The sequence below is a fragment of the Panthera onca genome, chromosome D1 (assembly GCF_046562875.1).
Source record: "Panthera onca isolate mPanOnc1 chromosome D1, mPanOnc1 haplotype 2, whole genome shotgun sequence".
NCBI classification, from domain to species: domain Eukaryota; kingdom Metazoa; phylum Chordata; class Mammalia; order Carnivora; family Felidae; genus Panthera; species Panthera onca.
In genome coordinates this window covers 48,037,789-48,051,423 of record NC_138348.1, presented here as the reverse complement: position 1 = coordinate 48,051,423, position 13,635 = coordinate 48,037,789, and the positions used below count along the sequence as shown (strand labels likewise).

Here is a 13,635-nt window from a genome sequence, read left to right as displayed (position 1 = left end):
GGCTACTCCAGCTTTCTTTTGGCTTCCAGGAGCAGACTTTCATGCTCATTCAGGTTGGTGGCAGAATTCATTTCCTTGATGATGTAGAAATGAGGTCCCTATTTGCTTGCTTGCTGTCAACTGGGGTCCATTCTCTGCTCAAGAAGCTGCCTGCTTTTCTTCTCATCTGACTTATTCCATTTTCAAAGCAGCAATGACTCTTTGGGTTTTTCCCATACCTTTAATCTCTCTGACCTTCATTTCTACCATTAGCCAAAGAAAGCTCTCTGCTTTTAAGGGCTGATGTGATTACATTGAGCCCCCTGAGGTGATTTCCCTATTTTAAGGTCAACTTTACCATATTACATTACAGGAGTGATATTTCATATGCAAAGGTTTCAGGGATTAGGATGGGACATTTTGGGGAGGGGGAAGTTCTACAAATTCTTTCTACTACAATTACTTAACCTTTGATTAGATCTTGATTCTGCTTTCTGGGAGAAACTCCTACGTCCCATGTCCACTGACCTCTATAGCCCTTCATTGTATATAATCATCCTTGGCCACATTTGAGCTAGATCAAGCAGTATGCCCTCCTGTAGCGGGGGTGGGAGGTAGTAGTCTACCTTCTGTTGTTGTAAGCTGAAGATGGCAAAAGTTGTTTTCTAATTTGAACAATTGAACTTTTCCATCTTGGCTTGTGTTTCTTTGAAAGTACAATTCCCTCACAAACCTAGATTTCTGATCTTTTGCTTTCATTTGATTCCATGTGCTAATAATCATACCCCAAATCCTTTCTCAGTCATAATTCTCAAGATGTATTTCCTTATTTTCTCAGCTCCATCCCACTCTTTCTTTAATTTAATGGTTCCTACACTGAGTTCATTTGAAATTACAGGTGGAAGGGACACATCTTTAATCTGGCCTTTGCCATAGGCTGAGTTGATTTGAGTTCAACTGAAAAATTTTATTGGTTCTTTCCCACTGGAAGCTATTTTTATCCTTACTGTTTGGAGTTTAGAAACAGGCTTTCTAACCCTTCAATCTAAAAATATGTATTCTTTTTTCTTTTCCACTTCCAAATAGCCAATTTTTTCCTGAGTGCATTTTTTTTTTTTTTTTTACAATACCTTGCCAAAGGCAGCCAATAAAGGATCACATACTTCAATACTTGGGCTTATTCTGACCATTTCTCCTAGGGCTATAGACTGCCCATGGACTGTCTTTCAAGTTATCATGGGTAACCCCTTGCCAAGTATTTTTGTTTTATTCACTACATGCGTCACCATAATTCTAGCTCCTGATATTAGTTTTCTTGTTTTTTTGCTACTTGACTGCTAAACCAATGCCTCATATTTTGCAAATTTGCCATTGAAGCACCCCATTTCTGGCTCAAATCTATACATTAGTCAGAGTAGGCTAACTACTAGAACAAATATTCCTGAATTTCAGTGGCTTAATACACTATTTGATTTTTTGCTTATGTCACAGTTGAATTCTGTGAGTGGCCATTCAAAGATCCAGCTTCCATTAGTGGTCCTGACATCTTCTTAGACCTCAGGTCCCCAACTAAATCCTCTGAATTTAGTAGGCAGAGGGGGAATAAAGGCAATGTGAAATATTGGGTAGGAGAGTCTGTTTTTAGGAAATTATATCTGGAGGGTCTATATTCCCTTACATCTGGCTGCAAGAAAAACTGAAAAATGTAGTCTAGCTGTGGAAATCATGTTGGTGAAAATTTAGCTGTCTCTAGCAGAGCAAAATGTATTAATTTAAAAAATTAAAAGAGACATACACGCAAAACAGATTCTTAAGTACAGAGGACAAACTAGTTGTGGCCAAAGGGGAGGTGGAAGGGGGATGGGTGAAATAAAGGGGATTAAGAGTACACTATTTCAATGAGCACTGAGAAATCTATGGAATTGTTGAATCATTGTATTGTATACCCGGAAAAGAAATCATGAACCAGGAAGGTATAGGAAACTAGTATCAGGAATGAGGAAGTGGAGAGAGAAAAGAACCAATTCAGCCCCTAAGAGGTAACCTATAGTATAGTGACCCAAGGGCTGGGGACTTTTGGCTTGGTTCTGGGAGGCACTAATATCCAAGAGGATCTGACTCAGGGTTGGGGTAAGACTGTGGCTTAGCTCCAGAAAATGAGGAGGCATTTGGCTACTGCAAAAGGTTTGGAAAGGTGCTTTTATTTTCAAACTCAGGTATGTGACACTCTGTAGTTTAATGCTAGCACACCTGTGTGAGGTTTAACATTAGGAACTGACAGTCAGTTATACATAAATCCAGCATCTCCCTCTCCATTTACTCTTCCAGGCTGTACACAGGATTTTGTGGTAGCCAGAAAGTGAAGGCCCTTTTAAGAAGTGATAACAAAAATGACATAAACAACACATCACTCTGAAACTCAAGGTAGGCACCCAGAGTCCTAGGGCTAAGCAGAAATGTCAGACTTCAGAGACATTTTGAGGGGAACTTTTATTTTAGATCAATATCACCATTGGAAATACAGGGGCCATTTCTCTCCATTTCATTGCTGCTTTGGAAACATTCCAACTGCTTCAGATCGATCTTTGCTTTTCAAAAAAGAAATGCCAGTGAGTACTTTTTCAGGAATGCCCTTGGAAATGTGGTTACTCTTACAGTTCTTTTCTTCAACCTCTCTTACTCATAGAGCACTTTGGGTGAGGGCCTATGTCTGGAAGTACTCTTGAAGATTTTTCTGTGGAGCAGCTGGAGGTTCAGGAGCTCACTGTAGCTGTTCTCCTGACCTTTGTTTTAATTGGTAACAAAGGTTGGAATCCTGTGGCCAAGTGGACAATGGGCCAGTTCAGCCTGGTCCTTCTTTAAGGGAGGCTAAGACTGGACATTGCCAGTATAGAGTCCTGCCCCACAGCTACTGTCTCTGGAGCTCCATTTGCATCGTGTCTGTGGCTCTGAGGGCCTAAAAGATTTTTCAGTGTGTCCAGTCCCCCTGGAATAGGCAAGGAAAACCATCCATCCAAATCCCCAAAGTCCCTCTGCTTTGATCTACACCTCTTTACCTTAATGGCACTTTCTTGGTCAACCCTGGCTTGGGCTTCTCTCACAGTGGTTTTTTAGTCACTGTAAAGGATGCCATTACACTCCCTGCCCCTGCTCCCCACACCCCCCCACCTCCGCAACAACAGCATGCTGTTTTATAGTAGGGCTGATCTAGGTGGGTCTTTCTGAAAGGAGTGGTTGCATCAAGCCCAGTCCTTGAGCTTGGAAATTGTGTTGCTAGTTAGGTCTCATTTCTGCTCTCTCACAGAGTAGACTGAAAAATATTAGAATAAATTGAAGCTAATAAAGATGTTATTTTTCTCACTGAGATAGTGGCAATGATGGTGCTAGAACTGGGAGGTATGCAAAATGTCAGCTTCCCCAGGCTACTCTCCACAACCTTGAATGCTCACTTGTTCTTTTGATCAACATTTAATAACACCCTCCCATGCATCAGCAGCCATCATGCTAGGTACTTACCCCAGAGAATGGGTAAGATATGGTTCTTGTCTTTGAGGAAAAATAGGGAGACAGACACTTAAATAAGTCATTGTGATATACTGTCACAACAGTAAATAATGAAGATGTTTAAAAGGTGTCAGCAGAGGAGGATGTGACCTATTATGTGGGGTATGGTAGGAAGTTGGAGGGAAGTCATCAAAGCCTGTGCGTCAGGGATAATTTTTGCACTTGGTCCTGAAGGGTGACCAGCAGAAAAGAGGAGAATGGCAAAAGAAAAACTAGTGAGTGGAGGAACAGAACTATGAGAAAACAGTTTAGTCTGGGAACCAGAAATAGTTTGGAGTGGTTGGAGGGCTACTTGGGGAAGTGGGAGTGAAACATAAGGCATGCAGTTAGGAGACCATTGGAAAAGGTAATTTTGTGCAGGGGCCAGTCTGCCTGGATATGAGTTCCAGGCCCATAATTTACTAACTGGATGTCCTTGGCAAGTTAGTTGTGTTTTTTTGTGCTTCAGTTTCCTTATCTGAAAATGGGGAGGGTGGTACCCACCTCATTGTTTTTTCTTTTCTTTTCTTCTTTCTTTTTTTTTTTTTTTTTTTTGAGGATTAAATGAATTAATACCTATATAATATATAGAACAGTGTTTGGCTCATAGTAAGTTCTATATGAGTGTTAGCAAAAAAACAAACAACATCAACAACAAAACAAAAACAAGAGCAGAACAATAAAACCCACAAGAAACCAACACCCCTCAAAACTGATAAGGGATGAATGAAGGCAGTGGCTGTAAAGGTGGAGCAAGAAGTCAAATTAGAAATGGGATGTGCTCCCTCAGTTGTATGCTGAACAATTGGAATGCTCTGAAATGTGTACTTGGGTTGGAAAACCCATTTGAACTGAACCCCTAAGGTGCAACTGCACATGTGGTTGTGGGCACACGAGGGCTGAAATCACACATGAGAGGTGGGTTCTCAATGGTAGAGGACAAATAGGGAATAGACTGTTGTACAACAGCTTAGAATTAGCACTTGAAATGGCGACCAGCAAGTTCACTGTTGCAGCCATGAGTTTTCAGTGTCTTCAAACATCTTAAATCAATGTGGAGAGCTCATTGAACAGGTGCCTGGTGACTGCCCCACACCTAGTGAAAAATCTGTGGGTTGTTTTATCCAGAACACACACCTAGAGCACACATTTGGAGGGTTGTTGGCTTCATGCACATGCATGCTGTGTGTATGTGTGTGCTGTGTGTGCATACAGATGCATATATGTTAACTCACATCTTCCCATTTCATTTCAAGCACTGATCTAAATTCAGCCTAAATATTTTTCTGAGAAACCCTCCCTACTTCTGTAAAGAGAAACTCTGGTTCCAAAGGGGAGGCAGGGAGGCTGAAGAAGAGTCAGTGAGAATGAGATGGGAAATGGGATGATATTCATGTTGACTCCAAATTCTAGGTCTGATCCTCAAGGTCAGAGTTAGCCTTTGGGCATAATTCTTCTTGATTTCTGACTACAGAGAGGAAAAAGGGGAGGGAGAGTGAACTTCTTACTGTTTTCTGCAGTGAAGGTGTTTTATTTCCCCCTGCCATCTGAGCTAGGGGCAGATGACTTTCCCTTCTGTTAGAGTTCCTTGGTGAAGGTGACTTCATCCGCCAGAAGTGTTCCCAGGGCAGTTTTGTTGATCCTCCAAAAACATCAGTTACTGTGTATGCATAGCTCCCACACGGTTGCTGAGTATGAAAGAACCCTGCTTATTTCCTGATAGGCTGGTGCCAGCATGCCCACAACTGGCCTAAAACATATGCTTGGGAAAAGAGCAGTCAGCTATGTGCTGGAGCAGGGTACTGACTGGGTGTCAGGTTTCCTACTGCTCTGCAGGTTGCTCATGCTGGAGTCCTGAGCTCCACCACGAGTCCCTCTGGGCTGCCGAGCAAGTTGATCTCCCATGGGGCCCATCAGCCTGCTCCACACAAGAGTTATAGGAACTGTAGAGTCCCAACACAACAGTCAAGACCAGTATCACTGTGGCCATCATCCAGATGACTTGCCAGTGCTGACACAGTTTGGGATACATGACTTGTAAGAAATGAACCAATTCTTCAAGTTTGCTGTCAAATGAAAAAATAGGAGAAGGGCTTAGTATATTGGGCACATTAAAAATTTTCCCCAGGTGATTCTGATGCCACCAGTCCATAGCCTTGATGTTGGGAGCTCCTGGGCTAGAATACTCCATTTACTTGTTTGATCATACATACATACATACATACATACATACATACATACCCTGATCTATTCATGAGATGATCATTAATGTCTGAACTCTCCCAACCCCCAGGATACAAGGTTAGCTGACCCACACTCCCTTGCATGCAGATGGGACCAGCATCTTTTCTGCACTTAGTGTTATTTAGTGATCAGTTTCAAGTTCTACTCTGTCCCCTGCCTCCGTGCTCCAGTGCATATTTTGTTCCACATCTGACTGTGTTCAGAATAGAAGAACTGTGCTAAACCCTTAGAAGACCCTCCATGTTCAATGATAAATGACAAGGAACCAGATCAACCTCAAGAGTTCACTTCAAATCATCCCAGGGGCAACCAGAAGACTAGTAGCCTCCAGCAACCTCTCAGTGGCTTATTCCAGATGTTTTCTCAGCACCATTAGTCTTCATTCTCTTCATTAATCCCTTCTTCTTCTTCTTCTTCTTCTTCTTCTTCTTCTTCTTCTTCTTCTTCTTCTTCTTCTTCTTCTTCTTCTTCTCCTTCTTCTCCTTCTCCTTCTCCTTCTCCTTCTCCCTTCTCCACTCTCTTTTTTCTCTTTCCCCCTTCCCTTTCATCTGTCTCCCTCTCCATTTTCTGGCTGCCTCATTCCCCCTTTCCTTCTTCCTCTCTTCCCAATTGCCTTTCAACTTCCCCTCTTCTCTTTGTAGCCTAGTGAAAAGACACTTGGTCATATGGCCTGCTTTACAGAATCCTGCACACATTCATTAGGCTAGAATTTTTTCCTGTTTCCAATCCCTGATCTATGTTTTATAATAATGTAAAAAATAAGATTACTGAGGATCACCAAATGGAGGAGGTGAGAAAGGTGACAAGAAGGCTTTCTGAAGGCTCACATAGATACCGAAATATGTGGGCCATTTGCTGAGAAGTAGACAGCTCTGATATAGTTTGTAGAAAAAATATGCCTAATGACCCATGGAAAAAACTCAACAAATACCTTCCTTGGAAAGAGACCAGAGGCTCTGAGTGCCTGCCTTGGATGCTAAGGTACTGATTGGTTTCTCTTCCACGTGGAAACTATTCAATGATTGTTTTAGGAAGAGTTAAGCAAAGCCAAACAGCGCACATTAGCTGAGGTGAAACTCACTGGCCATTTTCACAACTGTTGGGAAGGGATAGCTTGGAAATGGAAGATTTTTTTCTTTCATCCCTATTTAGATTCCTTAGTTTCTACTTAGATATAATTGGATGCTAAAATGCAGTCCTTCTTTTGGGCCATATTCCATGCTCCAAAACAAGCATCTAGGGTTGGGAGAATCCCACTGTAACCCTATTCTTAAGTGGGACTTCAGAGGAGAATGCCAAGATCTAGCTTTGTGACCCTTAGCTGGTCCCCAATTTCTAGCTTATAAAAGAATAAGAAATAGAATTAGATTAGAAATGGAATCCCTGTGGAAATCAAATTTTTTTTATCTCCTCTAGGGAGGGGTGGCTTTCCCTTCACCTGGGCCTAGGGAGAGGGGCTTCAGAGACACTGCTGTAGAATTCAACATGTTGAGGTCTGGGGGACACAGTGGAATGGTGTGTGCCTCACACATGAGCAATTAGAAGAGCAAAAGTCTTTCTGATGTGCTTGATGGCATCAGAATAGTGGGCCATGATAGAGAAAACTATCCTACCCATAATGGGCCAAAGGTACATGTTTCACCTTGACTGGATATAGTCAGGATAAGGAGAGATGGCTTGGGGCATCACAGATCCTGCCCAAAATTTCTACCTAAAAGCTGAACAGTGAAGATATACTTCCAGCTGCCTGAGGATTGAGAGGGATTTTAAGTGGCCAGCTAGCTAAAAGACATGCATTCAACCTCATAGAGGGACCAGCAGCTGAGCGGATCTCAGCCACAGTGTGAATGTGTGTGTATGCTGGGAGGTGGGAGGAGTAGTTTTCTCTAGAGGTCCCATAAAGCAATGCACTAATCAAAGTCAGCAAGTCAGCTTTAAACCCCTGCCAAGCCCTGGAGCCTGCTCACAGTACCATTCAAGTAATACCTTTCCTACCCCTTCATCTCAATTCCCTTTCCAAGCATTGATTCTAGAGAGTCAGGTGCTGCATTTGGTGAAGCTTAGGCAGGGGGGAGGGTAGAGACAAAGAAATCATGCTCCCCTGCCTGCTATATAGGCTTCCCTCTTGAAGCAGACAAGTTGGGGGAGAAAAGAGGTTCAATTTTTTAAGTTCAGGCTTTTGACTATTTTAGGGAACTGGCTATTTTAATTAATGAAATGAGATTATTCTTGGAACTTAAACTTGACAAGAGGAGTTCTGCTTTCTGAGAGTTACTGGAAAAGTAAAGGAATCTGCCTAACATTATCTTAACCCCATGGAGCAGATTTGAATAGGCAGAAAAGGCTAACATTTTCTATTGCACTTTGTTTCTCTTGTTTAATGTATTATAAATATGTCAGAAGACTGTATTCTCTATTTTAATATAGTTAAGATATTGGGTTGATTCACCCTATGTTCATTTAAGCTGATATTCCAGAAAATACTATTTATAACAGATTACATTATTATACAATTAATGCTTGAACAAATTTTAACTGTATGGGCCCACTTTTATGCAACATTTAAAAAAATAAATACAATATAGTACTATAAATGTATTTTCTCTTCCTTACAATTTTCTTAATAACATTTTCCTTTCTCAAGCTTACTTTATTGTAAAAATACACTGTACAATATGTATAACATACAAAATATGTGTTAACTATTATTGGTAAGGCTTTAGGTCAACAGTATGCAATTAGTAGTAAGTTTTTGAGGAATCAAATGTTATACTTGGGTTTTTTACTGTGTGGAGGATGGATACCCCTAACCCTCACATTGTTCAAGGGTCAACTGTATATTATTATAACAGAGGAGAAATTCAGACAAAAAAGACTCTAGTGTTTGATGTGGAATCTCTTAAACAAGGTTCACTGCTGGGGTTAGCCCAGTATTTTTAAAATACATTAAGTAGGATGTGGAACTTTTAATAACTTTAGACCTTCCTTATTAATGCAATGCCAAAATTTCATGGGGAAAATCATGTTTGAGTGCAGGTGCCTGCAGGCAACCATATGTCTACAGGACTCAGGAATGATTGCCTGGCATTGAAGACAACAGGCTCTCAGAGCCAGTCTCCTTTGGTGACAGGTGAGGAAGGAGCTCTATATAACTATGAGCAGGCAGTTCATATGCTAGCAGTGTTAGTTGTTACAGAGAAGATGATGCCACACCCTGGGCCTGAAAAGGGGAAGCTACACCCCTGTAATGAAGGACAAGGACACTTTTGAAGGCTGTGCTGATGTCTGGTATCCATCATTTAAGATACAAGCATGTTCTCAAGATCAAAAAGTAAATAGAGGAGGGAGAAAAGGTTAGGAGAGAGAACAAGTCCTCTCAGGATTGGCAGGACCAAAAGGACACTTTTGGGTGATGGATGTGAAAGACAGCCATTGCCATGTGCTGCTGACCAGGAGATAGACAGAGAGGGACTCAGGCCCAGACTTACTTCCCCTGCGGTTTCACAAAATGGGACAGAGCTACTCATTGGCTGAGATCAAATTAGCTAGATAAGGATTCCAGTCCTGTGCTTTGTAAACCAAACTGTTTATATCCTATGTACCCTATTTAATTTTCTTTTGTTCTTTCTTGGTATGTGGAAGTGTTAGAAGTTCTAGCCTGTCTTAGCTATATTCAAAGAAGCCAAAGAAAGGGCTGCTGTCCAGGCCTGGGCTTGACTACATTAAAGTGACCTCTAAAAAAATGTAGTGATCTCTAAAAAATAAGAGCAGAGGTAGATTCCTTAAGGAATCTACTCCTGAAATCATTGTTGCACTATATGCTAACTAATTTGGATGTAAATTTAAAAAAATAAAATAAAATAAATAAGAGCAGGGGACCCCCAAGAGGGAGAGATTTAAGGAGACTAGAATCTAGTTGCTTGGAGTAGGGACTGTGCTTTCACTGTCAAAACTTGGGGGTTCTTTCATTAGGGGAGATGGTGCATCCTAGCATAGGTTTGCTTTCAACAGGGAAGGATTTTCTCCACCTCTCCTAGACTGCTCTTCCCTTGAACACTAGGCTTGACCCATGCAGGCTGAGACCTCTCACTCTGGCTGAATCTTCCACCAAATGGGCTCTATTGACTGTTCCTATGTGCTTTGAAGCATATCTGTCTCACTTCTAATCTTCATTCTATTAACTTACTCACTGCACACATGTGATTTCAAACTAACTAGTCAAGCAATGAGGCACAGACACATACCCTGTTTGAATTTTAGCAGCTGAATAGATAATTATCATTTTGGCAGGAGCCACCCTGGACTCCAAGATAGCCTGGGGGGGGGGCGTCTAAAAACAAAGATTTTAATGAAGTGTTCCAGGTTTTCTATAACCACATTTCTAAAAATCAAAACTGAAGACTAATAGAAACAGTAAGGCAGAATGTATGAAATTGGGGCTATGGTTAAAACCCAGGACCCTCAGGAGGGCACAATTAGGACAAGATGCAGGATCTATACTATATTTGTTTACATGTTTAATGTTTTCCCCTGATTTAGGGAAACAGACACTCGAAGTATAAAGTATATCAAAAAAGAAAGCCCAAGTATTTCCAATCCAAGTGGAACCTGTTGGAGACTCACCTTTGCCAAGTTGAGTGGGTCTCCTACCCCTATGTGTTCTCTCTGCTTCTGTTCCTGTAAGAAACCACCTCTAAGGCTTCATGACAGCTCCCTTAACCTTGGCTCTTTCATGGGAATATCTGAGAAATGAGCTAACTGTGGTTGGGCTAGGGGGGACTCCAGTCAGTTTCTTAGTCCTAAGTTCTTGATTGCTGTTGGCCTCACTCTTGACCACCTCTGACCCCTCAGCTCTTGAAAACATTTCTTTTTTAACTATTTTGGCTCCTTCCTCTGCTTCTTTCCCAAAATAAGTGCCCTTCTTGGTTTCTATTGGCTGCTCACTTGGGCCCTAGACCCACTGTTGCCCTGGAGTAGCACCTCTCAGGATGCTGTGCAGTTAAATAAATTGTGACCCATTTCAGCAATGGCAAGGGCTCCAACCTGCTTCTTTGGTTCTTTTCCTCTTCCTCAGTTTCTTCTGCCTCTTCAGCTTCCTCAAGACTCTCACCTTTCTGTTCTTCTTCCTCTTCCTTCAGGTCTTGAAGCTCTTTGGTCTTCTTTAGACCTTCCTGGTATCTGCAGGGTGAAAAGGAACAATGGAGTCTGGAAAGGCGAGGCACAGAGCATCCTTTCCTGAGTTCCTAGAGGTGGGAACTTGAACACCTCCAATAATTATACACTTCCTGTAGTTCTACACAACAGGAAAAAGCTGGGAAGCTCCACTGAATCCCAAGGTGGCTCATGTCAGTGCAATTTCCCCTCATTCCTCACTCATCTTTCCTGTTTATATGTGAATATGTGGCAAAATTGACTGGGAAAAATGGAGGTGCAGAGTCTCCTGATTGGGTTCTTATCCTACAAAATATTCAGCAGGGAGAACAGTGTGTTTGCTTTCTGTGTAACCTGGGTGCTTCAGCTTTTCACCTATAAAATGGACAGGGTGGCCCCCATTTCATGGCTATGGGAATGTTTTGAGGCAGTGCCAGGCATATAGCTTGACCTAGGGAAGGTGACACCCATCACAATAGCTTGTTGGGAAGTTTTATGGAAGTGATAAGCACATACTAGGCCTAGGGAGGTACTCAGTAAATGTTTACAAAGTCAAAGGAGGTATTTACCCCCATACATGCTTAGTATAGAGGATAGTTGTGGGTAAAAAGATGGCTTCCCAAGAGACATCCTTCTGATGTTATTCTTCTAGGATCAGTATTACCCTGAACATATTCTTTTTGATTGTCTTACAGCTGAATGTTTAAGGCAAGCTCAGTTTGGCTAGGGAAACCCCACCACATTGTATATGACTGCCATATAGATGCCCACAAGTTCCATGTAAGTGGGAAGCTATGTCTCTCTCAGAAGCTGTGAAGACTTTCTTCACAGAAATGTGAAGAAATGGATGTGTAGAAATGGATGTGAAGAAAAGGATGCTATGCCAGAATTATGTTAGAGATAATTCTCTACCTAGCTGGACTTGGGCCCTCCTCAGTACTCCGTCCCCTCAGTGACTGACAATGGGCCACAGTGTTATTGAAGCTCAATAGGGGACAGTTGGAAGTTGAGGGGACTCCAGTTTACAGGAAGAAGAGATGGCAGGGGAAGTTCTAAGAAGTAGAGTTACAGCTGCTCCTGAGATTGTTGGTAGCAATATGACTCCTCTGAGCACGTGTCAGGAAGCCTCAGGCACCACCAAGAGGAACCCACCCAGGGGCCTTAGTTCCAGACCATTCTGAGCAGTGGCATCCTGGTGGCTTTCTGCCTAAAAAGAGGGCAGTCTAATTATTGCCTAACCACACCCTCTCACCCTGCTTCCTCCTGTCCTTCCTGTGGAACAGTACTGCTCTTTTCAGTAGTTCCTTACTGAAGCAAGGAGGTCCTAGGGCCACTGGTTGCTTCCCTAAATCCTCTAAGAAACAGGAAAAGCACATGGGAAGGTATCTTCTGAGACCTACCAGGTGACCTCTGGGTGGACAAAGTCTGACTCACCCCTTGTTGTAAGCTTCTTCCTCCATCCTGGCCGTGGTCTCCTGGCTAATCTCCACGCAGCTCAAAGTTGGCATGGGAGCAGAGGCTTCACAATCTGGGTCTGCATTTGTCTTTCCACTAGTGAGAAGAGGGAAGTACAGGGTGTCCTTTCAGGGAAAGACTCAGTGTCTGAAAACCAAACCATGTCTTTGGCCTGATTCCTGATCAGAAGTGAGGAAACTCATTCTTGATTGAGTTCATTTCAATCCTTCTACTTTGAGACAAGATTTTATAAAGGTCCTCGCCCAAGAACCCTCCCTAGACATCCAAACATCAAATAATGTTTGGGTATTATCCCAGGTCCCTTTTTCTTCATGCTCCGAAATCCACCTTTATTCTTACTCCAGGAGATGCTATAAGTGGACAGATGGTTTTTGGGAGCTCCACAGAACTTAGATTAGGAATGTGGAGGTGGACCAAAATGTTCAGAGTTATTCCATTCCTGTAGTCCATCTTTTGCTTCATTCATTTAAATATCTACTGAGTACTGACTAAGTCACAGGCACCTTACAATGTGCTAGGGATACATCAGATGATTAAAAAAAAAAAAAGCATTTTTCAACATGAGGTTAGCGGGAGAGAATGCCCCAAAAGAGGAAGGAAAAAAATATGTAGTTAATTATAGATTGTGATAACTTTTATGAAAGAAACAAACTCTTTGGTGCAGAAAGCAATAAGGGGAGGATATTCTTAGATTGAGTGCTCATAAAAGACCTCTCTGAGGTGGAGTAACTGAAACACAGACCTGAAAGGTGAAAAGTCAGCCATATCTGTAGCAGAGGGGAGATCATCCTCGGGGGAGGTTGCAGGATATGTGCAGACCCTGAGACACAATAGATGCAAAGATATTTGAAGAACTAAAAAGAGGCAATGAGGCAGGAGTTAGCTTTTGGACAAGATAAATTTTCCATGCCAGTGAAGTATCCAGGTGGAGATGTCAAGTAGGTAGTTGGATATACCAAAGTGAGTTGGAGAAGAGCTCTAGAGGCTAGAGATACCGTTTGGTGTCATCAGAATATAGATGACATTTAAAGCCAGGGGAATGGATAAGATTGTCTAGGGAGACAGTATGAGGAAACATGAGAAGAGGACCCAGAACCAAGCTCTGAGCAGCTCTGCTGTTAGCTCAGGTGGAGAAAGAACCTACAGAGGAGACTGAGGAGTAGCAGCCAGAGAGGTAAGAGGAAACCAGAAGAGTTGTGAAGTCCTGGGAACCAAGAGAGGAGAGCATGTCAAGGAGGAAGA

The 13,635-nt window shown here is 42.2% G+C and overlaps 1 protein-coding gene and 1 long non-coding RNA gene across 13 annotated transcripts in view; one reads left to right on the top strand and one right to left on the bottom strand.

The window, feature by feature from the left end:
- The window catches only part of LOC132661449 (uncharacterized), a 203,706-nt gene that overhangs the window by 45,199 nt on the left and 144,872 nt on the right, over nt 1-13,635 (top strand). The window lies entirely within an intron of this gene.
- Nucleotides 2,451-13,635, bottom strand: part of IRAG1 (inositol 1,4,5-triphosphate receptor associated 1) — a 119,727-nt gene continuing 108,542 nt past the window's right edge. For 8 of the 11 annotated variants that reach the window (XM_060605986.3, XM_060605993.3, XM_060605994.3 and 5 more), the window contains 4 exons: nt 13,136-13,213; nt 12,352-12,468; nt 10,810-10,944; nt 2,451-5,588 (listed from right to left, as the gene is read on the bottom strand). In XM_060605986.3, coding sequence (XP_060461969.2) covers nt 5,345-5,588; nt 10,810-10,944; nt 12,352-12,468; nt 13,136-13,213 — 574 coding nt within the window. In that variant the 3' untranslated portion in view covers nt 2,451-5,344. The remainder of the gene's footprint in view (nt 5,589-10,809; nt 10,945-12,351; nt 12,469-13,135; nt 13,214-13,635) is intronic. The other 3 variants (XM_060605991.3, XM_060605992.3, XM_078433207.2) reach the window with 1 other exon arrangement.